At 38.0% G+C, this 22,223-nt stretch overlaps 1 protein-coding gene across 17 annotated transcripts in view; it reads right to left on the bottom strand.

Moving 5' to 3' along the window:
• Positions 1-22,223, bottom strand: part of BAZ2B (bromodomain adjacent to zinc finger domain 2B) — a 121,695-nt gene that overhangs the window by 64,600 nt on the left and 34,872 nt on the right. For 7 of the 17 annotated variants that reach the window (XM_017736036.1, XM_017736032.1, XM_017736033.1 and 4 more), the window contains exon 1: positions 694-879. In XM_017736036.1, the coding sequence (XP_017591525.1) occupies positions 694-847 (154 nt within the window). In that variant the 5' untranslated portion in view covers positions 848-879. Of the gene's footprint in view, positions 1-693; positions 880-13,793; positions 14,110-22,223 lie in introns of those variants that run through there. The other 10 variants (XM_017736037.1, XM_017736040.1, XM_017736041.1 and 7 more) reach the window with 3 other exon arrangements.

Here is a 22,223-nt window from a genome sequence, read left to right as displayed (position 1 = left end):
AAAAAAACTTCCTATTTACAGGCTAACAGAAACAATGTTCTCCAAAAAAAGATCTGTTTTCCTAAAGTTAAGTGAGAAATAGCAGGGAAGAGTTTACCATTTCTTGTTCTGTGGATGCCATATGCACCATTCAGCTGAAATAGGAGTTTCATTCACAAAAATTAGATTCTTGCATGGAGAAATCTTCCATTTATGTTTCTGATTCAAGGTAAAGTATTTCACTCTAGTCAAGATTATCCAAGACTGTGACGTTGTGAAATTCATCTTTTCAGTTTCAAGCTCTATTGGAAAAAAATATTTCTCCAAATGTAAAACTACAGTATGGGCTGGGCTTAAATGCTGAGAACATGATGTACGTTCAAGACGCTGATTATTACAACTTAATCTGAAAGTGGCACAGAGTTTGCTAGATGAACCCTTTATTTGATCCTCGCTTTCAAGGCAGCCTTGCAAACTGAATTTTTTTTCCCACATTTTAAACAGGCAATTCTTAATTAATTTCATTCCTTCAACAAGTAAGTACTATGTAAAATGTATTCACAGCAAATGAATGTCACTTGGCAAATACAAAAACCCTCAAATATTTTTCCCGGATGTATCTATGCAACCTTATTACATTTGACTTGTAGTAGTAATTACAAGTGCTGACAAACACTAAAATTACATTGCTATATAGAATTGAGTCATTTTTACCACATGTGTTGATTGTGGAGCTCAGCGTTGCAGCTCCAGTGGAAAGGCCACCTTTCGATACTTCTGAAGCTACCGACGGTGTCGAAGATGCTGGAGTGGAAGCAGCTGCAGTAGAAGAGACTGATGATGACGTTAACCGCTCTCCAGACTCCATATCTGGAAGAGAGAAAATAAATGTCTGTCTTCTATGGCAGCAAAGGAAATTGCAAGGGACTACGGGACTGTCTGTGCTGACTGTGTCTCAGGATCTGCCCTAAATTCTCAAGAGGTTCCTATGAGACCTTCACATGTGAGGTACATCCCATTAACAGCACCCATTCATCAGAGAACTCAGCAGAGCTGCAGCACTATGGGAATATGGTACTGCTGTTCAGAGTTCACTACATTTCAACTTGAACACCTCTACCACACCCTGTGGTCAGGAGCTCCATTTCAGCTCAGGCTGGAGCCTTCAGCCCTTGCCAGAACCAGCCCATTGCTCTTGCAGCCCGCCTGTGCCCCTGCCTCTTGGCTACATTCCATGTTCTAGCTTCCCTCTAGGATGGCATCAGCTCCCATCTTCTGCTGCTTCTGATCAGACAACCAGATGGATGCTGGGCCTGACAGATTCCACTATTTTGTCTAACGCTGTGACCAGCACTGTTCAGACTGCACGGGACTGTGCCGGAGTTGGGAAAAGCCCTGCCTGCATAACCCTCAACTACCAGCTTATCCCTCCTTGCAGAGCAACCCTGCTCTTTGTTGCTCCCTGACAGACAACTTTAAAGAACCTGTGGTGCATGCCAAAACATCCGTATCTAGACTCTTAATTTAAGGAAAGACCCAGCAATTATGGTGAGATAGTATAAATACAAGAACTCCTGTTAAGTTGCTAGGGGCTTTTTGTTGTTGTCGATGTTATTTCCGGGAGAGCTTTTCATACAAAATAAGACATTTTTATATGTGCCATGAATGGTCTAAATCAAAACTCACCAGTCTTACTTCACTGAACAAGCATATGTATTTTAAGGAAAACAGACAGTAATATTATTAAAAACACTAGAAGAAGTTTGGACAATACTCTCAGGCACACGGTGTGGCTCTTGGGGATGGTCTGATCACTGAGTTAGACTCAGTGATCTTTGTGGGTCCCTTCCAACTCAGCATATTCTGTGTTTCTGTGAAGTAGTTTCTCAAATACTTCAGAAATGCAGCCAAGACGATGTCTTTGCAGAGTGGTAAGCAGCATCAACAGACTGTCTGACTCAATCTGCCAGAGCAGCAGTTGATAGTGAGTCAGGATCACAGTATAGGTAAGGTGAGGAAAATTTCAAAATCCCTGTACTATTAAAAATGCTATGAGACTAAGCACATTGAACTCCTAACAGGGAAACTTCTAAGAAACCCATTCCTGTTGTGAAGTCTCTCTCATGGACAGAGGCAACACGCTTTCTCAGATTTACTCCTGAAATCTGAGGGGGATAAGTACTGAACCTAAATCAAACCACTGTTATAAAATCTCACTCCCAGTACTTGTAAAGCAGAATGCCAAGTACACAAGAAAGACCCACTTTTCCAAATCCTATTTTAGACAATTTAGAAAACTGGTATGTTAAACAGCACTTCTGATCCAAAGTTGTATTAAACAGTTACTTCCCAAATGCACACTTGGAAAGACAGCATAAAACCTGTTATCTGCTTCTCCAGAAAGTAGATCCTTGGTTTGCCTCAGCCAGTAAAAATGAAATTTAAAAAGCTACAGCAAATACAAAAAAATACAAATACAAATACAGAAAAAACCACAGAAAAATCAGCTACTTACACTGATACGGCAATAAAAAAAGTATCTACTACTATACTGAATATAGGGGGTATGACCTTTTCCTTCAGAACAATAGTAGAAATAACAAAGCTACTTCCTTCAGAAAATTTATGAAGGAAAAATATTACTCAACATTTTAATTTTTTCGTTCAGGACTCTTGAATACATACTCCAGCTAAACATTTTCCATCCACAGTTAAAGAATACCTCATTCATTTTTAGCAATCTGTGACTATAATCAATCTAATGTGCTAATCAGTGGAGAATACTGTATACAGTGTTTATTACATATATATGTCCACTATATTTTACAACTACTCTGAAGGATAATAATTAATAAAAATCCCATTCATAAGAGATTACGGTTTTAGTTTGCATCTACAGGCTTAAGTCCACAGCATTCACAAACACACAGTAAAAAGATTTACTATCTTTAGTATACAGACATCGATAGACACAAATTATTACAATGAAGTACTTTTTTAGTCACTATGAATGACTGAACTTACTTGAGGCCAACAAGTATTCCTTGTACAAATAAAAATTTGTTGTATTTTGGCATTCATTGTTTTCATTATGGCTACAGCGAAGTCACTATATTTACAGAGAGCATAAGGGAAGTTAGAAACAAATCAAAATGGTATTATTACAGTATTTCCTTGTAAAAGAAAAGGTACTTCTAAACTTTAACACACTCCATTCGAAACTCAGGATTAAAATTTCATATTTTATGTTCCCTCACAAAAACTCTCAAATTTCTAAAGAAAAAGAAACTGTAATAAAAAGAAGCTGTGTGTGTAATAACAAAACACTAAAATAAGTCTTTACCACAGAATCATGAAATCCAACCTACATATGTGGAAAAGACCTTCAAAATCATCAAGTCCAACCTGTGCCCGATCCCCACCTTGTCATCGAGCCCAGAGCACTGAGTGCCATGTCCAGTCGTTCCTGGAACCCCGCCAGGGAGGGGGACTCCACCACCTCCCCTGGCAGCCCCTGCCAACGCCTGACCACCCTTTCCATGAAGAAATTCCTCTGATGTCCAACCTGACCCTCCCCTGGCACAGCTTGAGGCCATTCCCTCTTGTCCTGTCCCTGTTCCCTGGGAGCAGAGCCTGACTCCCTCCCCTCCCATCAGGGAGTAGGAAACAGGGAGAAGGTCCCCAGGAACCTTCTTTTCTCCAGGCTGAGCCCTCCCTCAGCTGCTCCTGCTGCTCCAGCCCCTTCTCCAGCTCTGTTCCAGTCTCTGGACTTGCTCCAGCCCCTCAGTGTCCGTCCTCCTCTTCCTGATGGACCCAGAACTGGGCACAGCACCCCAGTTGCCTCAGCAGTGCCAGCTACATGTCATTGCCCTGGTCCTGCTGCCACACTAGGGCTGATACAAGCCAGGTGCCCTTGGCCCTCTTGCCCACCTGGGCACACCCAGGCTCGCGTCCAGCCACTTTCACCAGCACCCCCATGGCCTTTTCCATCTTTCCAGCCCCTCTGTCCCCAGCCTGGAGCACTGCAGGGAGTTGTTGTCATCCAAATGCAGGACCCAGCACTTCCCATTATTGAACCTCATTTACTTGTCCTTGGCCTATCAATCCAGCCTGTCCAGAGCCCTCTGCACAGCCTTCCTAACCTTCCTACCCGCAAGCAGATCAACAATCCCGCCCAACTTGGTGTCATCCACAAATTTACTGAGGGTGCACTCAATCCCCTCATCCCAATCACTGATAAAGATATTGAACAGGACTGGCCCCAATACTGAGCCCTGGGGACACCACTGGTGGCCAACCCTAGCTAGAAGGAATTCCATTCATCACCACACCCTCTGGGCCTGGCCACGCAGCCAGTTCTGAACCCAGCAAAGAGTGCACCTGTCCAAGCCATGGGCTGCCTCTTGCTCCGGGAGAATGGTGTGGGAGACAGTATCAAAGGCTCTGCTGGACTCCAGGCAGACACATCCACAGCCTTCCCCTCATCTGCTGAGTGGGTTCACCTTGCCATAGCAGGAGATCAGGTTGCTCAAGCAGGACCTGCTCTTCCTAAACCCATTCTGGCTATGCCCCATCCCCTGGCTGTCCTGTATGTGCCGTGTGACCGCACTCAAGACGATCTGCTCTATGACCTACCTTGGCATCAAAGTCAGATTGACAGGCCCAGAGTTCCTCAGATGTGAGCATCTAACGTATTTTATAAATAAGCATAGTTAAGAACCACCTACAAGCAATCCATGTTTGAATCATAAATAAGAATATATCCTTAGCAAATCAATACATTTTTAAAACAGAAAAGTAAATTTAGCTACACTTGCAAGCTTTTAACCAACATAAGCCATCTGTTTGATCAAATAAGAACTGGGAGAACAGTAATAAGCTGCCCTTTTAAGGTTCCCCTCTCTTTCCCACCCCCACCCTGCTCCTTTTATTTCAGTTTCCAGGGGTCTGGGAAGTGTTTTTGAGAGGGTGCTTTTTCAGCCTTTAATTTAGCTGCTTGTTTAATGTCTTTAAAAGAGAACTGGAATATTGGTATTTCCGAATTATTCTGAATGTAAGAAATTATATTCTTTTCCTAGAGACATACATAGTTTTGATTTCAAACTAAGTCAACCCTTAATTATATTTAGTTAATTACTCTAACCACAACAGATGGCTAACTCCAAAAGAGATAATCCCCAAAACAGTCATTAGACAGGATCAGCAATAATTACACTGTATATCTAATGTGTTCTGTGACTAAAAAAGTCCGTACCAGTTACAGATCCATATTCTTTTTAACCTCAAGTATAAGTGAGATATTTGTTCCATTGGAGTTATTTTGTCTGTCAATACTTATAAACTTTCATGACTGTTTTTTAGTCTCTCAAATTTGTAAAACAGAAAAATCAGTAAGTAAAACTAGGAAAAAAACCTGATTTTTAAAATTTTCCAGGTGTAGTGATTTATGTAGTTCCTCTCAATGGTTTGCCCAGAACTCCAGCTATTTTCCAAGAATTTCCCATGGTGAATAATAATCCTTAATGCAACTGAACTCAGTGAAAACAGAAAGTAAGCTGTCAGTAAAAAGGAACAAAGAAGGGAAGTATGTGAGGCTTTACGCAAGAAATTGTTGTCTTTTTGGGAAAAAAAATTGCTAATGTTTAATAAAAATAGAAACACTAAAAAAAGATAAAGGTTTGCTAAAGGAAACAGCAATCAAATCATTTTCAAATACATCAAGTTAAAATTTCTTTACAGTCAATCACCTACCTATTCTATGCTCAAAATCTTCACTGAAATGTACCCTAATGCAGAAGAAAAACCCCTTTCTTAAACAGGTACAAATGAGTAATTCCCTTCACAGGATAGTGTCATGGATACAGTATCCTATCAGTGTTAGCTAGGATGTGTGAATACAATTAAGTATGTTTTGAAGTCATCTAAACACTAGACAAACTCATCTTAAAATTCCAGTTTAACTTCTACACTCCCATGTGCTGCTTCATTATTTCAGGTATTACCTCTAACACAGCAAAAAAGAAGTTGGGTCAAAATATGCTTCAGTCTTTTTCAATGGCCAAGTGAAATTTGTAACAACTTTATGACCGCAAACTATAGAACTAGAGTCCCATAATATTGTGCTCTTGCCTTTCAGCAATATTTCATTGTATCATATCATAATATTGTCAGTCTGCCACTGGTTCTTGTGTCAATGAGTGCTCTGATGCCAGAAATCTTGCAGCTGATGAAGAGAAGTACATCAGAGTCTCTCAGAACACGCAGTCCAGCACATCACAAATACAAAATGCGTTCTCCAAAGAGGTCATGCTCAGAAGGTAAATGCAGAGCATGGGTGCTAGCTCAGAGGTGACTCAGCAGGCCAAGCTGTACCTGTGGGTTCTACACCTTCCGCAGAGGCCACAGAACCAGGGAGGGAGGAGTGGGTTTAAAACCAGTGGTGTGACAAAAAAACCCACAAAACAAGCAAGCACACTGACCAAACCTCAGGTGAGAAGGAAGTGAGGTACCCACAGGAATGGATGCAGTTCCCTATAGACAAACTATGGACACCAGAGGCTCCCAGTGATGCTCCCTGCTCTGGAAACAAGGTCTGGTCACAGGCCTTCCAACACACGGTCTACTACTGCTGTGATGTTTTACACACTGAGATTTTTAAACTCACATACAAGTGCCCATATAATTAATGAGATTCACTTTACTTGTCTGAAATACTGTACAAATCATGAAAGCCAAGTTAGCTGCTAAATATTGCGAATTTTGCAGAATGTCACTGTAATTATGGCACTTCCGATAATTTATTCTAAGTACTTTATGTAAAGCTCTCTAGGAAAAAAAGTCATCACAACAAAACTTTTACTAAATCAACCACCACAATAAAACCTCTTTTTGTGAGTCAACAGCAAGACTGGCTTGTGTTTCAAAGATATCATACAAAGACACTTCAATGCACCAGTACGCATAGTACGTTACTGCCAGTTGTACTGTGTGAGGCAGACTGTATGTTCCTGCATGACATTCTAAATGGGCTTTATAGCCTTCCCCTGACTCATATCAGGCCACATTCAATTAGTGACACAACAACTCACTGTTTATGGCATCAGAATCCACAGCAGTGAAAACATTCATAAAATCACAAATATATCACAATTCCATAAATATTTGTTTTAACAGTCTTTACCCACATATGGTGACTTACTAAAAGCCACTTCAAAGCAGATCTAACTCTTAAATTCGGTATAACTGAGTCATAACTGGGCTGCCAAAAACAGAAACAGAGAGAGGAATCAGTTGCCATTCCACTGTTTAGTAATACGTAGTGGCCATTTTAAATAGACTTAGGATAAAATGACATTTTAAACAATGCATCTATTTTGACTCTATCCAACAGGATAAACTCATCATTGAATATGCAATATACAAAATAAGTTGCAACTCAAAAACTTATTTTCTCCTATTTTACAAGTAACTGTGTTGCTTTCCATTAGAAATAAGCATCACTTTGAATATTTCTGCATTCACACATTTCATGATCTTCATGATTATGGTAAAGAAAGAATACTTACAAATGACAGAGGGCATTATAATTCACTTACGTTACATGCCATGGAGGGAGGAGGGGCACGCAGGTCAGGCTAAACTACAATCCTCCATAAGCCTCGCTTCTGGACAAAACTCAGAATACATCTCTGAAAGCTCCATAATGCTGGGCACGAAATCTAATCTATCCAATTTGTACCACAAAAAGTGCACGGCCACACTAAGAGGCAACACAGCACTGCAGAGAGGCACTTAATGTTGAAGTGACCCAAGTCTACTCAAATGTTTCAAACCCAGAATAACAACACTAAGAGTCTGGTTTAAACAAATATATAAACAGAATCATAGAATGGTTTGGGCTGGAAGGGACCTTGAAAGCTCATTTCATTACACACACACCCCACCATGGGCAGGGACACCTTTCACTGGATGAGGCTGCCCACAGACCCATCCAACCCGGCCTTGAACAGTGCCAGGGATGGGGAGTCCACAATCTCTCTGGCCAACCTGTGCCAGTGTCTTACCACTCTTAATTTCTTCCTAACATCTAATCTAAACCTACCCTCCTAAAATCAAATCTATCTGCATTATCTGTTATTCTGTATGAGGTTATCAACTTTATACATCTATGTTTAGCAGTTACTACTTTTATTAAGAACACACATCCCTTCACCTTATTTTCACTTCTATGATAGGTTAGGAAAAGTTGACACAACTACCCTCAAAACACAGAAGCAGATGGGTGGGGATAGCCTCTTACACGGATGTACACACTTTCAGTCAGGAATGCTCACCCTACAGAAGCAGCTGCCCAATCCACTTCTTGCAGCACAGCGAATTCCACGTGACAATTTCCTATAAGCTGCTTTTACCAATGGAAAAGCTATGCAATTCATCCAGCTCAAGAAGAGGAGCAGTCATGATTTAGATACCAGGGTGGCAATGGTACAGTGCAACTCTGCGCAGACATTAAGGCTTTATGGAGACTTCGCTCATGCAGTGGAGATGACAGCATGACATGCCTGTATTCCAATGCTTCTAAGCAGATTCTAAACAGCAAATAAATAGTGGTGCCACATAAAATTGATGCAAACCCTGAACTCTTGTCATAACTGCAGAGGCTGAAATAATAGCATCTGAAGAACATTCAAATGCAAAAATTCTCTGGCATCAGTTTGGTAAATGCCCCAAAGAGGCACGTTCACCAGATTTTGTCATCAAACCAAAACAAAGGATTTATCATTTCAGAACGGAGGTTTTACAGAGCTTTCTGTTCCTAAAAAAACCCCAAACCAACAAATAAACGGATCACTGCAATATTTTATACTATCTTGGGATGAATACCAGTTTTTAACTTCATGCCTAACAGTTCAGCTTAAAGACATGTTTCCAATTTCTATGTAAAAGCCCACTCTTTCATTCCCGACATACCTTTTGGGGTTTTTTTAACATTCTGCTTATGAAACTTCAGTAACTTTGGGTTCATTTGCACTAGATTCTAGTACTGCTATATTTTGTTCTACAGAAGCAAGACTTAGCATTTTATACTATTACTTCAGTTTGTGAGGGCACTGAGCAAACTTTCTACAACTACCTCTATAATTTTAAAATTATGAAGTATTATTAAATCTTTGCATATTGATAATCAATACAACATTTTTTAAATATACAGCAAAAATTCTTGCTTAGGATGGCTCTGAACCACCCTAAAACCACTAGAAATCCTATGCAACAGTAGTTCAAAAATCAGTAAAAAACACTGGGACAGCTGAAGTCAATGCCTTTTTTTTTCTTTTTTTTTCTTTTTCCTGTACTGTTCAAAAACCTGAATTTCAATCTGTCAGAGGCAAATTTTCTGCTTCTCTGCTGGTATTCCACCACTCAGAAACTTAGCTCCTCATTTAGCCATCCTATCGTACACCTCTTCCCATGGTTCAAAAGCCAGATTTGATCTCAAGCTCAAAATTGAGGCTTAGCTCCAATTACAGAGCTGGAGAAAACACCTACAGAGGAAGTGCCCTGCTGACCCTCTGATGGCAAAAGCTGCCACAGGCTTGTCTAGGAATTGTTAACATTCAACAGCGCTTGCGCCAAACATGCTTTTTAGTATTTCCGTAACTGAGTCTTGCCTAATTTTGCCAAATAATAATAGAAGGCATTAAACCAACAGCTAACTTTGTGAAGCCTAAAGTATCTGCTTTAAAAAATATATATACAAAAACTCTCAAAAGGACTCAGTACAAACAATGTGGTTTGCCCACTTGGTATTATTTTGCTTCATGCTGGGAAAAAAAGACACAAAGAAATGACTGCATAGAGAAAACTTCAGATAAATCTTTAAAAGCATAAGCTAAAGTAATTTGGGGAAGAAATAACTACAAACCAAATATCTTTTTGGGTGTATGAACTCCACATGTGTCAAAATAACAAGCTCAGAACTAGTCCATGGGCACTGCCCTGCAAGAAGAAAAGACACTGAGAAAAGGGTTCTTTTACCCTGGAGTCCTTAACTTACAGACCACCTATATCTAACAAGTAACAAGGGGGAAGGATGGTAGTCAAAGTCCTCCTTAACAATGACCTAAAGATTTTTTGGGGGGTTTTTGTTTGTTGGGAGTTTTTTGAGTTTTTCATCCTAACAATTTAAGTTCTATTCTAGTCCTTCAAATATTGCTAAAAACTATAACCACCAGCATATTCTGATGAGAAATGAATTATAGATACCAAGAGTTCCAGAAAAGCATTCAGGAGAAACAAATCTTTTCAATGTGCTCCTGTACCAGCCTCAGGCTTTGCAAAGGGTGTTGAGTTTGATTCAGAATAGCACCAAACTTCAGTCTCATTATTCTAACATTAATATCATTTTATGTTAAAACAAAAAGAGAAAAAGTCAAACATCTAAATTGTACATTAGGTTCTCCAAAGCTAGCGAAAACTAGTTTTAGCCCACAGGAGAGCAAAGAAGTCTATCAGCCTCTCATGTCACTGACTGAGTTTTGGCACCTTGACTAAAAAACTTATCATTGAGGAATGCTAATTCCTCAGGTTTGAACTCTTATTACAGGCTGAGACACAGATAAATGGTTTCCACATTTTCATGCAGTTGCACTCTCACGGTTCTTTGGAAACCCAGAACCAGTTCTTGAAGGAAGTGTTACGTGCCATAACAGCCATTGTTTTGAGTCAGCTTCATCATTGGCATCCACCCCCTTTTGCAAAACATCTTTCTTAGCTTATTTGTTCACTGTTCCTTCCAATTTTAAAGGTATCATGATCTTTTTAAAAACTGAGACATTTAAGCAAAACAAAACCCCCACAAAACAAACTAGAAGGAAAAATAATGGGGGTCTTAAGATACAAAGAAATAAAATTAAGCCTCAACAGAAGCTGCAGCAGGTATTACCATGTCAGAAGACTATTCTGGCTGACTCCATTCACAACTTTATTTTTACAAAACAAGCAGATGCAAATCTGACATCTTGATGTTATTTACAAACTAAAGAAGTGGTTAGACACAAAAAACCCCTGCCAACATTGCACTTTTATTTCCACAAACCGGAAAGAAAGAAGATAATAAACCATCCATACTTCCATCTTCAAAACAAAAGTACTGTATCTAGATTTCAGGCTCTAACAAAGCCACATGCTAAACATTACATCTTCCTACATGATTAAAGAACATTGGTTAAAACACAGGAGGCCATTTTTTACTGTACCAGATGTTGTTTGCTTGCAAAGCTTGAAAACTTTTTAAAGATTAACAGTGATACACATTGCAATAAACCATTCTTTCAAAATTTAAAGGCACTCTGCAAAGCCAAGCAGTCAATGATGGTCAAATCTCACAGATAAAACTGGGGCTCTCTTGTGGGGTGTTGAAGCAGGAAGCGTAAGCAGTCCCAACTCCAGCCACCCAGCATTCAATTCAAGAGGTCCATGAGGGCCTATGGCTGGGCCCAGGGTTAGGATCTGCCCTTCCCTGCACAGCAAAAACAGCCGTATCCCTCGGCCACTGCTGCCTCACACACTTCCCCCAGGCAGCCCAGGTAATGCAGCTCCTACAGCTCCCATCAGGGCTGTTCTGCCTGTTCTGCAGGAACCAGGTTCTGTAAATTAGGCTGAAGCTTGAGCCAACAAGGTCAGCTGTGAGGCACCCAGCTTTAAGAGTCCCTATAGAGGCAGAATATGAAAAAAGATTACAAATAGCAAGGGCTCCAAGGACATCAGAAAGAACGGAGCAGGGGTACAAGAAGATGGCTGGACAGCAAGGAAGTCTGCTGGAAGACAACACACACATTTTGCTGGTACCCAAACGAGGACATTTCATAGACAGAGTCAATATTAAACACTACTGTAACTTATCTGGAATATCAGACTATATGAAGCTTATCAGTTTATCTGTTAACAGCAGCAATTCAGTATTTTGTTAAAAAAAAAAAATCAACGTGCTCTTGTTTTGTAAGAGACATCAGTATAGAATAGTGCTCCAGGTCACTGGGCTTCCAAATTAAATACCAACATTAAAGGGCTTGTACGGGAGGCAGCATGTGTATAAAACCTGCAGCTATCATGTGAAACCTTTATCTTTCAGTCAATGTTCCCAAGATGAAAAAGTCAGAGTTTCATAGAGAATGGCACTCATTCCTCAGTAATCCTCAGAATACAGCATAAGTATTTTGGGGAAAGAAGAATTCAAATCAATAACTTCCAAATAACAGGTCTTTGCCAATTCGTAAAAAGAAAACCCTTTAAAAAAGTAATATACCTTGACTCCCTCTTCCTTTCTTCCCCATGGCATTTTCCCTGCCTTGTTCTCCTTAAAATAGGCCTGTATCTACATGCTCTAGCCACTCCATTGTCCACACCCTTTTCTCCATAGCTAACAACTCGTGTGAATTAATAGATCAAACATGTCCAAAAACATTTTTATACCCCAAGCTGGAGGAACACTGTTCCTCACCTACTTATTTTTCTCACAGTGCAAACAAAACAGATTTCTCATATATGCTGTCTACTTCGCAAGTTTTTTAGTAACAGCTATTTAATTCAATATCTATTTTTTAACCATCTATTATAAAAACATCTCTTTCTTTTAACTGAATCATACTTTTTCTCCATGTTTCACTTTTGGTTCCAGTTTCTGTTAACATAGTGGATATGTCCTGTTGCTAAATGAAATTGTACATCATTTTATTTCCACGTAAGATACGATAATAGAAAAAGCGCGCCTTTGAAAAGCAACAATGATTTTGGCTAGGAATTCACTACAAGGTTTTTTATGCTCTAGTTTACAAAGGGAAAAAATGAAGTCTTTGGTACCAAGAACACAATATTATTTTATTATTAATTTATATTAGAACTGCAAAATTTAATTCAGCACTTTTCTAAACTTCCACAAAATAACCATGAACACGCACTGGTATTATATACTATAGAACTTCAGTAACACTTATCGTGATAGGTACAGCACTACTCCAAATGCTATGCTATTTTTACCAGCACAACAGAAGACCAACCTTAAGAAAAATAAAATCATTGTAGACCCATTTAACAAGCCGTGTAAGACCAAAAACACACTGTAACCATTGTTTTACAATATGAAATCTGTTAGAATGATACTCTTGAGAAAAATAAAACCACACCTGTGCACTGGGTGATAGCTCACACTCACCTGGTCCTCACCACAAAGAGCCAAGAAATTACTTGAAGGAAAAATAACACATCAACTGAAATAAAGACAGAAACAGCACTTACACGGTCATATAAAAAAAGGTGACCAAAACGCTGTTTTGTTTTATTTGAAGACTATGTTTGTTAGACAGGAAACAGTTCTGGAAGTGATAAAAATATTATGAAAATACCAATACTTCAGAATTTGCATGACACAAATTCACATTCTATGTCACTGTATTTGTCCAGTGAATATGCATCAGATTTTTTCATAAAGTTAGTACCAGTTGTCTAAAACCTAAATAGACTTCAATAGTTTGGGGTTTTTCAATCTCATGAAAATCAGATTTTTTGCTCATCACTACTGTCAGATAAACATTACAAGAAGCCGTAGTTGTCCTAGAATTAAAAAAAAAAAAAAAATGCTACTCTACATACTCTTTTTGTATTCTTCTTTAATCTATAAACATTTCAAACTATTAACCCAGGGAAGGCTGGGGGGAGGGTGGGCAGGCAGGGGGAAAAGGAGGGGGAAGGAGGCACAGAAGAAAAGCACTGAACACTTGGCATCACAGGAGAATAGATAGAGAACATGAACAGCTTACTGTGGAGAGGGGTTTAATCAGGAAGTAGCCATTATCCTGTCGCTACAGAGCAGTGACAGCACTCCAAAACAAGCCGAGGGTTTGGTCTTGGAGGTTTTTGTTGTTTGCTTTCTTTTTCAGTCAAGTAGGAAGAAAGCACACATGCTATCATGTCCGAGTTTGCTGAGCCCAAAGGTCGCTAGATGCTTATTGTCAAAAGCTATCCTGAAAATGAAATCCAAGCAAGCGCTGACAAAGCTGTACTTAAGGAAGCATCTAAAATCTACCACAAGCTCCCTCTGTGTTACACATAAAACATGGCTGTCTTATTCAGAGATTAGCAATTATTGTAATGAGATACTGTCGGAGAGGGTCAAACAGTGCTTCCTGCAGTTTACACATCTTGATTTCCTGGTAAACAAACCGAAAGGCAGGCGGAGCACTTGGATCACCAGTAACACAGCTGCTCGCTGAAAAACCAGCTCAAGTGAAGTATGCAGCTTCATCTTAATTACACGAGGGGAAAAGGTAGCAGAAAAACATAAAACCAACTGAACTATGAGGAAATTTTTCCCACAATGTTACATAAGCATCAGTGCCAGGCTGCATTGTTTTCTTTTTTTATGCCAAGCCCAAAAAAAAAAAATCTTTATTTTCGTGTAAATTATGCTTATGTACACACACACACACACCCCCTCTCTCTCTCTCTCTCTCCAGAACAAACTGCTCCCCAAGTTGTTCTGGAATGGAAAAGTGCTATGAAACCATAACCTGAAACAACCCTGGAAAAATCTGGAACTGAGAAAACAAACTCTAATTACTGCATGTGAATTTAGGCATCAACCTCAAAAAAAAAACCACAATTAAAGAAATCTACTCACAATATTCAGAAATCATAATAATTATTTAATTAACACAATTTTAAAAGAAAAAAAAAAATCAACCGCCAAACACCTTTCCTCTACAAAAAGAAATAACCGCATATGGACTGAACGCATGGCACTGATTCAATGAGAAGAGATTACAGGTTGTTCCCTACCTATAACCATTCCAAAAATTAATTTCTGCAAGTTCCAGTTTAAAAATCGTGTTTTCATGGTGGAACTGAAGAGGGTCCTAGGTTACCACAAAAGTTAAAAGGGAAAAAAAAGAAAAAGCAACCCCCAACAAATAAACAAGAACACTCCCCCCAAAATAAAAACCTTGATTAACAGAACAAAAAGCTCAGTTCCCCTAAGCAACTAGAATAAAGTATTTGGTCCAAAAACAGAATACAGAATTTCTGCAAGTTAACTTATTAGACAACCTGTTGATACAAGTGAAACTGTTTCAGTGACCTAAAATAACAGCACAAGGGCTTGAACCACAACATGCAATCCAAGAAAAATTATTTGTATAGCAGGAGAAATATGCAAGGGCACTTGATCCAACTTCAAAATTGTTGCAAGAAACACATATTACTTCATAGCCGAAATACTTGCTCAAAATAGCAAACATTTATGAATACAGACCCAATACCTAAATCCAGCATCACCTGTGAACACAACCTGCATTAATGGTGTTGGAGAGCATAAATTTCCTGCAGTTTATTAAATCAATATATTTATTTATAAAAGTTTCCAATGCAGTATTAGTCTGTCTTTCGCTTGTAGCAATTTTAGCTGGAATCCTCTGACACTAACTGCATGGACCCATAAGGAGGAGACAAAAGGGACAATTCATTACTTAAGGAGTAACAGATACATTTTCTTTTTATTCAAGAAAAACTAACAAGTTAAGAGAAATGACCTCCAGCTAAAATACAAAAGATTGGAAGGAGGAGGGGTGTGTCCACAAAGGATGGACCCAACAACCAACTTTCTTCCCCACATTCAGCCTGTGACAAAAGTCTCAACCACCTTTTACTCCTCAGAGACCTTCACGCAATGGCACACCAAACCAAGTCCTACTTGTGTCCCTATAAATTCAGGCTCTCTGACAACATTTACAAGCCTCAGTACCATTTTTCCCCTACATATGCTACTGTACAGAGCCCACTCTTGAGTTCCACTGTTACACTGGATTGGTCTAAAGTGGTTTCCACAACTGAAAACAAAGTTGCATCACAAGATAGATTACCTTATTTCAAATAGTTTCTCACCACCAAGAACAACTACATCAACCAATCTTTAAAACCCATCAGCTGACAGTAAGTCATCTGCATCCTTACACTGGTTTTAGCCTACCAAAGCCAAGAGAAAGAGAGGCAACAATCTTCTCTTTGTTCTACGTCCCACATATCCTGGTCACATTTATGGGTCATATTGCTCATGATTTAGCTTTATTCTCAAGGCCTTTTGGTCCTCACTGAATTGTTTACAAAATGCATGAACACTGCATCTGTCGATTTGATCCTTAAAATGGTATCTTGGATTTGGAATAAACACAGTAGACACAGTAGCTACCAGTGAACCATCACTCAGAAAGAGCCAGATTCTACTCTTATTAAATACATCTCTACCAAAAGCCTAGTAACTACAGAATTGTTTCAGGGCACATAGAAGTCACACAAAAACCCAGAAAACCAGCTTATTCTTTACATTACTTCTGTGCCCAAAATCATTATTCATGCAGGCTCATTACCTAAAACTAATCACAGAACTACTAAAAATCCCAAACCATAGCTTATTTAGCAGCATTTCAAACATTTGCCACTACAACCCTACGAAGTATATATACATGGAATAAATACTCAAAGAGCATAGAAAAATAACTGAATTAAATAATTTCAGTACATTTTAATTTTCCTGCATCAAAACCTTCTTGTATGTTCCTTTTCATTTTTCGCATTTTGATTATCAAAATGTCTTAGTATTACTGAATGGTTTTAACTAGCAACTTGGAAACAAAACAAACTAAAGCATATCAGGATCTCAAGGAACACACTGTCCTATGTACTAAAACATGCCATTTCATAATAAAGTTGATATATCTTACCATAAAGTTTTGCTAATATTTTTCAATACAACCTATCAACATATAGTCATTTGAGTTTTATGAGATTTGACACCAAGATGACATTTATTTACATGTTCTGCATATACTACTATCATCCATTTTAAAAAGCATTAAAGAAACCAATATTCTTAATTTTCTTTACATGTATGTATAGGGTGGCAGGGGATAAACTCAGTATTAACTGCTATTTGGTCAAACAAGATTTTGGAGAAAAGATTACATAGGTAGCAAGCACAGCAGAGAAATGCACATAGAAGGAGGGTTAAACTGCTATTTTCCACAAAAATAACCATTAATTTACCACATTACTTGAAAGTTAAAATTAAATTATTTTGAAACGATAAAGATATTTCAGAAGTTTTAAAAGCTTGGAACAACAATAAATATATTCTTTATCTATCATCAAAGTACACATACACAGACCCTCTGAGAATACAATATTCATTTTGCTGCAGAAGAACAGACATTGCATAACAATGAGATTTGCTAATGAAATCAGCCATCAACCTGGAATACATTTGTATTAAACCAAGACCTCAGTGTCATTTTCTTTTTGCATCATTTGTTCTTTCTCTCATTTTCCGACCTTTCAAGTATCCTGTCCTCCTGGTTTCACTGCTTCAAGTACAGCGATACCACAAAATATTTTAACACTGTAGGTACAGCACTTTTTATGTTACAAAATTTCTTTCTCTGCTTACTGCTAAATGTCAATTCTAATTGCATAGCTTCTATCAGCACTGTTAACACAGCCTTGAAAGAAAAATCAATAGGTACTACTATAGAAACAAAGGAGTTTTATTTCCTCTGTAAAACTGCAGGAACATCTAATAAAAACTGGCTGTTGCTTGGAACAAACTACAGTTTCACAGCTCAAGTTGCATGCCCCTTAATACAAGAATTTACCAGAACACCACATTTTAGAAAAATACCCTCTCTGTTTATCTAATGATTAAACAGGACAGAATTTAGCATCATTAAATGAATACAAGTGTATTTTCTTTGCCTGAACATGCAAGATCATCACGAAAAAAAGTTAAACAATCCAGCAAGTTCAGTGACAGTATGTTAAAGTTCGCACTATACATAACAGGTACATGAAACACTTTACTGAAGAAGAGATGAATACAGAATGGAATTATTTATTCTACTACTCCAAGCTGACCATAAAAATTTTTAAATTACAAAGGTATTTTAAAAGACATTTTTCTCTCATTATACTAATACCATATTTTAGTTTTGCAGGTTATATGCTGTCTTATAGTTCATAGATAAAAAGCAACTTGTTTGCAACCCTAGCTCCAAAAGTATCAAACCTATGTTTTGAAATCACCCCAAAACTATTAAAACAAGAATACAGCACACCATTTTTTTCTACTGTTCTCATTTTACAGATTTTTTTTTCAATTGAATTAATTGAAATAACACATGGTTAAAGTTAGCATTTTTGTTGATGAGCTCCAAAGTCATACCAAAACGTAATACAAAACAAGAGAGAATAAATGTTTGCTGACTTGTTTGGTAGGGTTGGCTTTTTTTAGCAGAAGCAGGGGAGAGGGGGGGGGTCACATGTGTGACATGGTGTTCACTTGTTTTTCTCCTTTTTTTTTTCCACTGGCACTACAAAACCCTAACTTCATGAAAAGGAAAGGAAAAACAGTTACTTACTCCAGTATACAAAAATTGCACACAGAACTCTCACAGAATAAATGGAAGTAATTTGTAATTTATTTTTTCTGGGGGATGTAAGGAAGCCATTCAGTCATTCTATAGTTACAACAGCCACCACAACATCAAAAAAAAAAAAAAAAAAAAAAAAGGCATAAAAGACCACTGAAAAAACAAAAAACTGAGGAGAAAAAAAAATACATGTCAGAATATGGAGTTAAGCATCCCTGAAGCCAGTTGTATCAAATGGTGTCCACACAATCCAGGAAGAATACCATCAAGATACTGGACATCATGAACTAGTTAAGCAACTGAAAGCATAAAAATTTCCATAAACTGTCTTTGTATGTGCTCCACTGCTACGTTAACAAGCACCTATGTCATTAAGAGCCTTTGAAAGCTAAAAGCATAAAACATCACCTTATTTTTTCTTCCATTTCTCTCACTTTTAAAGACATGTGGCTACAGGATACAAACATCCAGGCATATGCCGTATGAAGAGGTCTTACTCTCATTCATGCATTACCACGTCCTAATGAAAAGATGTATGAAGACTATCACACACTATCAAAAATGCTTCTTTCAATTATGAAGCATTTGTCTTTCCGCAACAAAGCCATCCACATTACATCTCAAAACAACTGAAGCTGAAGAGATAGAGGAGGCATGATTAATATAAAAGCAAGAACTATACGACCTCCAGGCTCTGGAATAAAGAAGCTCTAATGCAACAACCTTGACCCTCGAAAGTGATAGGTCATTTTCTTCTGTGACAAACAGTAATTGCTTTCTGTAACTCCAACAATTGTCAAGTAGGCTGAAGAGTATGGCTGGCAGATGATAGTTGTGAAAAGCTCACACTTTTAACAATGACTTACTGCCATGTAGTATAGATCAACAGTCCAATTGAGCATCTTCTCTAAGATGTTACAGGCTCTTGAAGCCATAAACTACAGCAACTGATATCCCTAGTTTTACTAGGGATCAATCTAGTGGATATGGAACCTAAGAATACAGAAGACTGTTAAATGATACAGCTTTAATGCAGATGATTAAATGAGAAAGACTAACATAGGCAAATTTACTGTACATATGAAATATGTGATTCTGGTACATTGCTGTTCACACTAGGCAATCATGCATATCCCTTAGGCACACAACATAAAACTTCACAACTCACACAACCTGGCATAAATTTCATAGGCATGAGAATACAGAAACCAGTTACCCTAGTAATAAAAGTGAACCCTTATTGTAAAAATATAGACAAGAATACAGATGAAACCACATCAACATCCCACAGAATAAGATAATGCCAGGTGCTAAAACATATTTGAATTTTTGTTAGTAAGAAAAAGCATGAACTCAGAAATTATTCTGAATTAATCAACTGTATTTATTCTCTCTGAACTAACCAGAAATAGCTACTTCAGTATATAGTCTAAAATTCTGTATTTTACTGCAATAAATCAGAGATTTATTACAGATGCTTGCAGTACAAACGTATTTCAAAAATTAACACTGTCCATTTTATAGTGTTTCAAATATTCCAGAGACTATTCATAAACATATACACATGTTTACATACAGAATATACACATATGCATATCCAGTTTGCATATACAGATTTTGTATTGTGCTGTACTACATACACTAACACCTTTACTTTCAGTATTACACAATGCTTAGTAAAACGCTATTACTGGCACTTCAATGGAGAAATTGTAAGCATCCTTCAAAGCTTACTTTTAATACCTAGCAATAAAACAGGCTTATGTTTTTTTCACCATGAAATACCACAAATTGTACTGAATTATAATGACTACTATTTATCTACTTTTAGGGAGTAAAAATGGAGGACAATTTATTAAAGCACAAAAGGAACTCCTGAACACTGGAAGGTCACAGGCTATGTGCTGAGCTGCTAAGCAGAAGCATCTATGATGCTGCGGAGCTGCCATTTTTCTTCCTTGACAAAGCCTCCATCTGCCACAGAGCCATTTACAGCCTCAGAGTCAGAATATCAATGATTTCCAACCATTCTGCAAGTCTGCTTTCACCTTGACATCACCTCTGTAAAATATCTAACACAGATGATACATATAGCCCTCAACTAGCTCTAAGCCTATGCTTTATTCAACTGATATGCATTTAAGCTGTACTCTAAAACACCATTTCTTTACTTCTTCTGAATTGTGCAAGAATACTAAAACTCCAAGTTGTACATCCTTTTCACTGTTGTGTTTGCCTTAAAGAAATTACCTTTGGAAAACCTAAAAAGAAAACCTTTGAATATTGAGAAAACATGTAAAAAGAATTAGAAAGCATCTGTATTTACATAATCTACATGCACACCATCACAATTTACTTTATTCTTTTCCAAATAAACAAACCATGCCTGGTATGACACTTACTACACAGTATAAACTATCACAGCCTGACTGAAACCAGCAAAACTACTTTCAGCTCTTGATGTATATGCAAACTGATTTTTAAAAAAATATCCAGATTACAGATAGGTCAGAAGAGGAAAGAAAATCTTGACTTACTGAAAGAGAGCCTAAAGAACTAGGTCCTCAGACAAACAGATTATACCTGGACTGATAAAACCTATCATATATACATACACACACACACACACATATATAGAGATAAACAATATATATACACACACACGTATATGCACACATGTTCTCTCTCAAGTATGAGAATATACTCTCCATCATCAAGCTCATTACAATATGACTTTAATGAAGGCATTCATAGATAGCAACTTTCAGAGTCTCAAAATGCAGATTAATGTCGGTACTCTAGACTAATTTTAAAACATGCAAAGGTGCAGCTTGATTTTATACTGAAACCGTGCCACAGAAGAAACAATTCTGTATTACAAATATGTATGTAATCACATACGATCACATCGCCAGAACTTCAACTACTGCCATACAAGCCCTCATGATGTTAAGTACAGAGGAGCAAAATATTTGAACACTAGATGAAGCTTGCAAGCACCTTTATGAAAAAATTACTTCATAACACCTGTGAAGTACATCTTTTACAATCTCAACTGTACCTCCCACCCTTTCTTTCCATTGCTTAGGTCTTTACTTCTTCCTGTTACAAAACTTAGTGTCAGCAACTTGATAAATTGAATCTGTTCTATTTCTATTTGCCCTCTGCCCACTATTCACCTTGTTCAGGCTGCTTTTAACTTTCCAAAAATAAGCAGAATTTAAACCTAGAATACTTTTCTAAATCTGTACGGGAAAAAACATCTCTTCATCATGCAAAAAACATTGCCCTTAGAATTTCTCTGGCTCAATCACACAAGGGCTTAGGTAAACTGTAATATAAGGTTGAACTAATTCAGGTGTTACCTTTGTGCCCACCTTAGAAAGGGTCAGATCATACACACACGGATACATACCCAACGTGTTTATTTTATGAGCTGTAGGCATTCACCTCACACTCTCATATCCCACCTCTCACCCAAAAAAACACAAAACCAACCAACCAAAAAAACCCCCATCTAATTTGTTCAATTTTCCACCTGCTATGAATATACATTTCACTACTTATCTCATTTGCAATGCAACTACCCCTGCCAACCTTCCACTAGCTAACGCTTTGGTTGTTTAACAGTGGCAAAGTGGATTGGCAAACTATAGAACACAAGGGAGCACCTGCATGAAACACGCTTGTTCCAAGATCAATAGAGACCAGCACTTCAGTGCTCACTGTATTTTGTACCTAAAGAAGGACACGATGCTGCATCCAAATTTAAGA

This window comes from Corvus brachyrhynchos, unplaced genomic scaffold, assembly GCF_000691975.1.
Source record: "Corvus brachyrhynchos isolate BGI_N302 unplaced genomic scaffold, ASM69197v1 scaffold45, whole genome shotgun sequence".
NCBI classification, from domain to species: domain Eukaryota; kingdom Metazoa; phylum Chordata; class Aves; order Passeriformes; family Corvidae; genus Corvus; species Corvus brachyrhynchos.
This window is presented reverse-complemented; position numbering and strand designations above follow the sequence as displayed.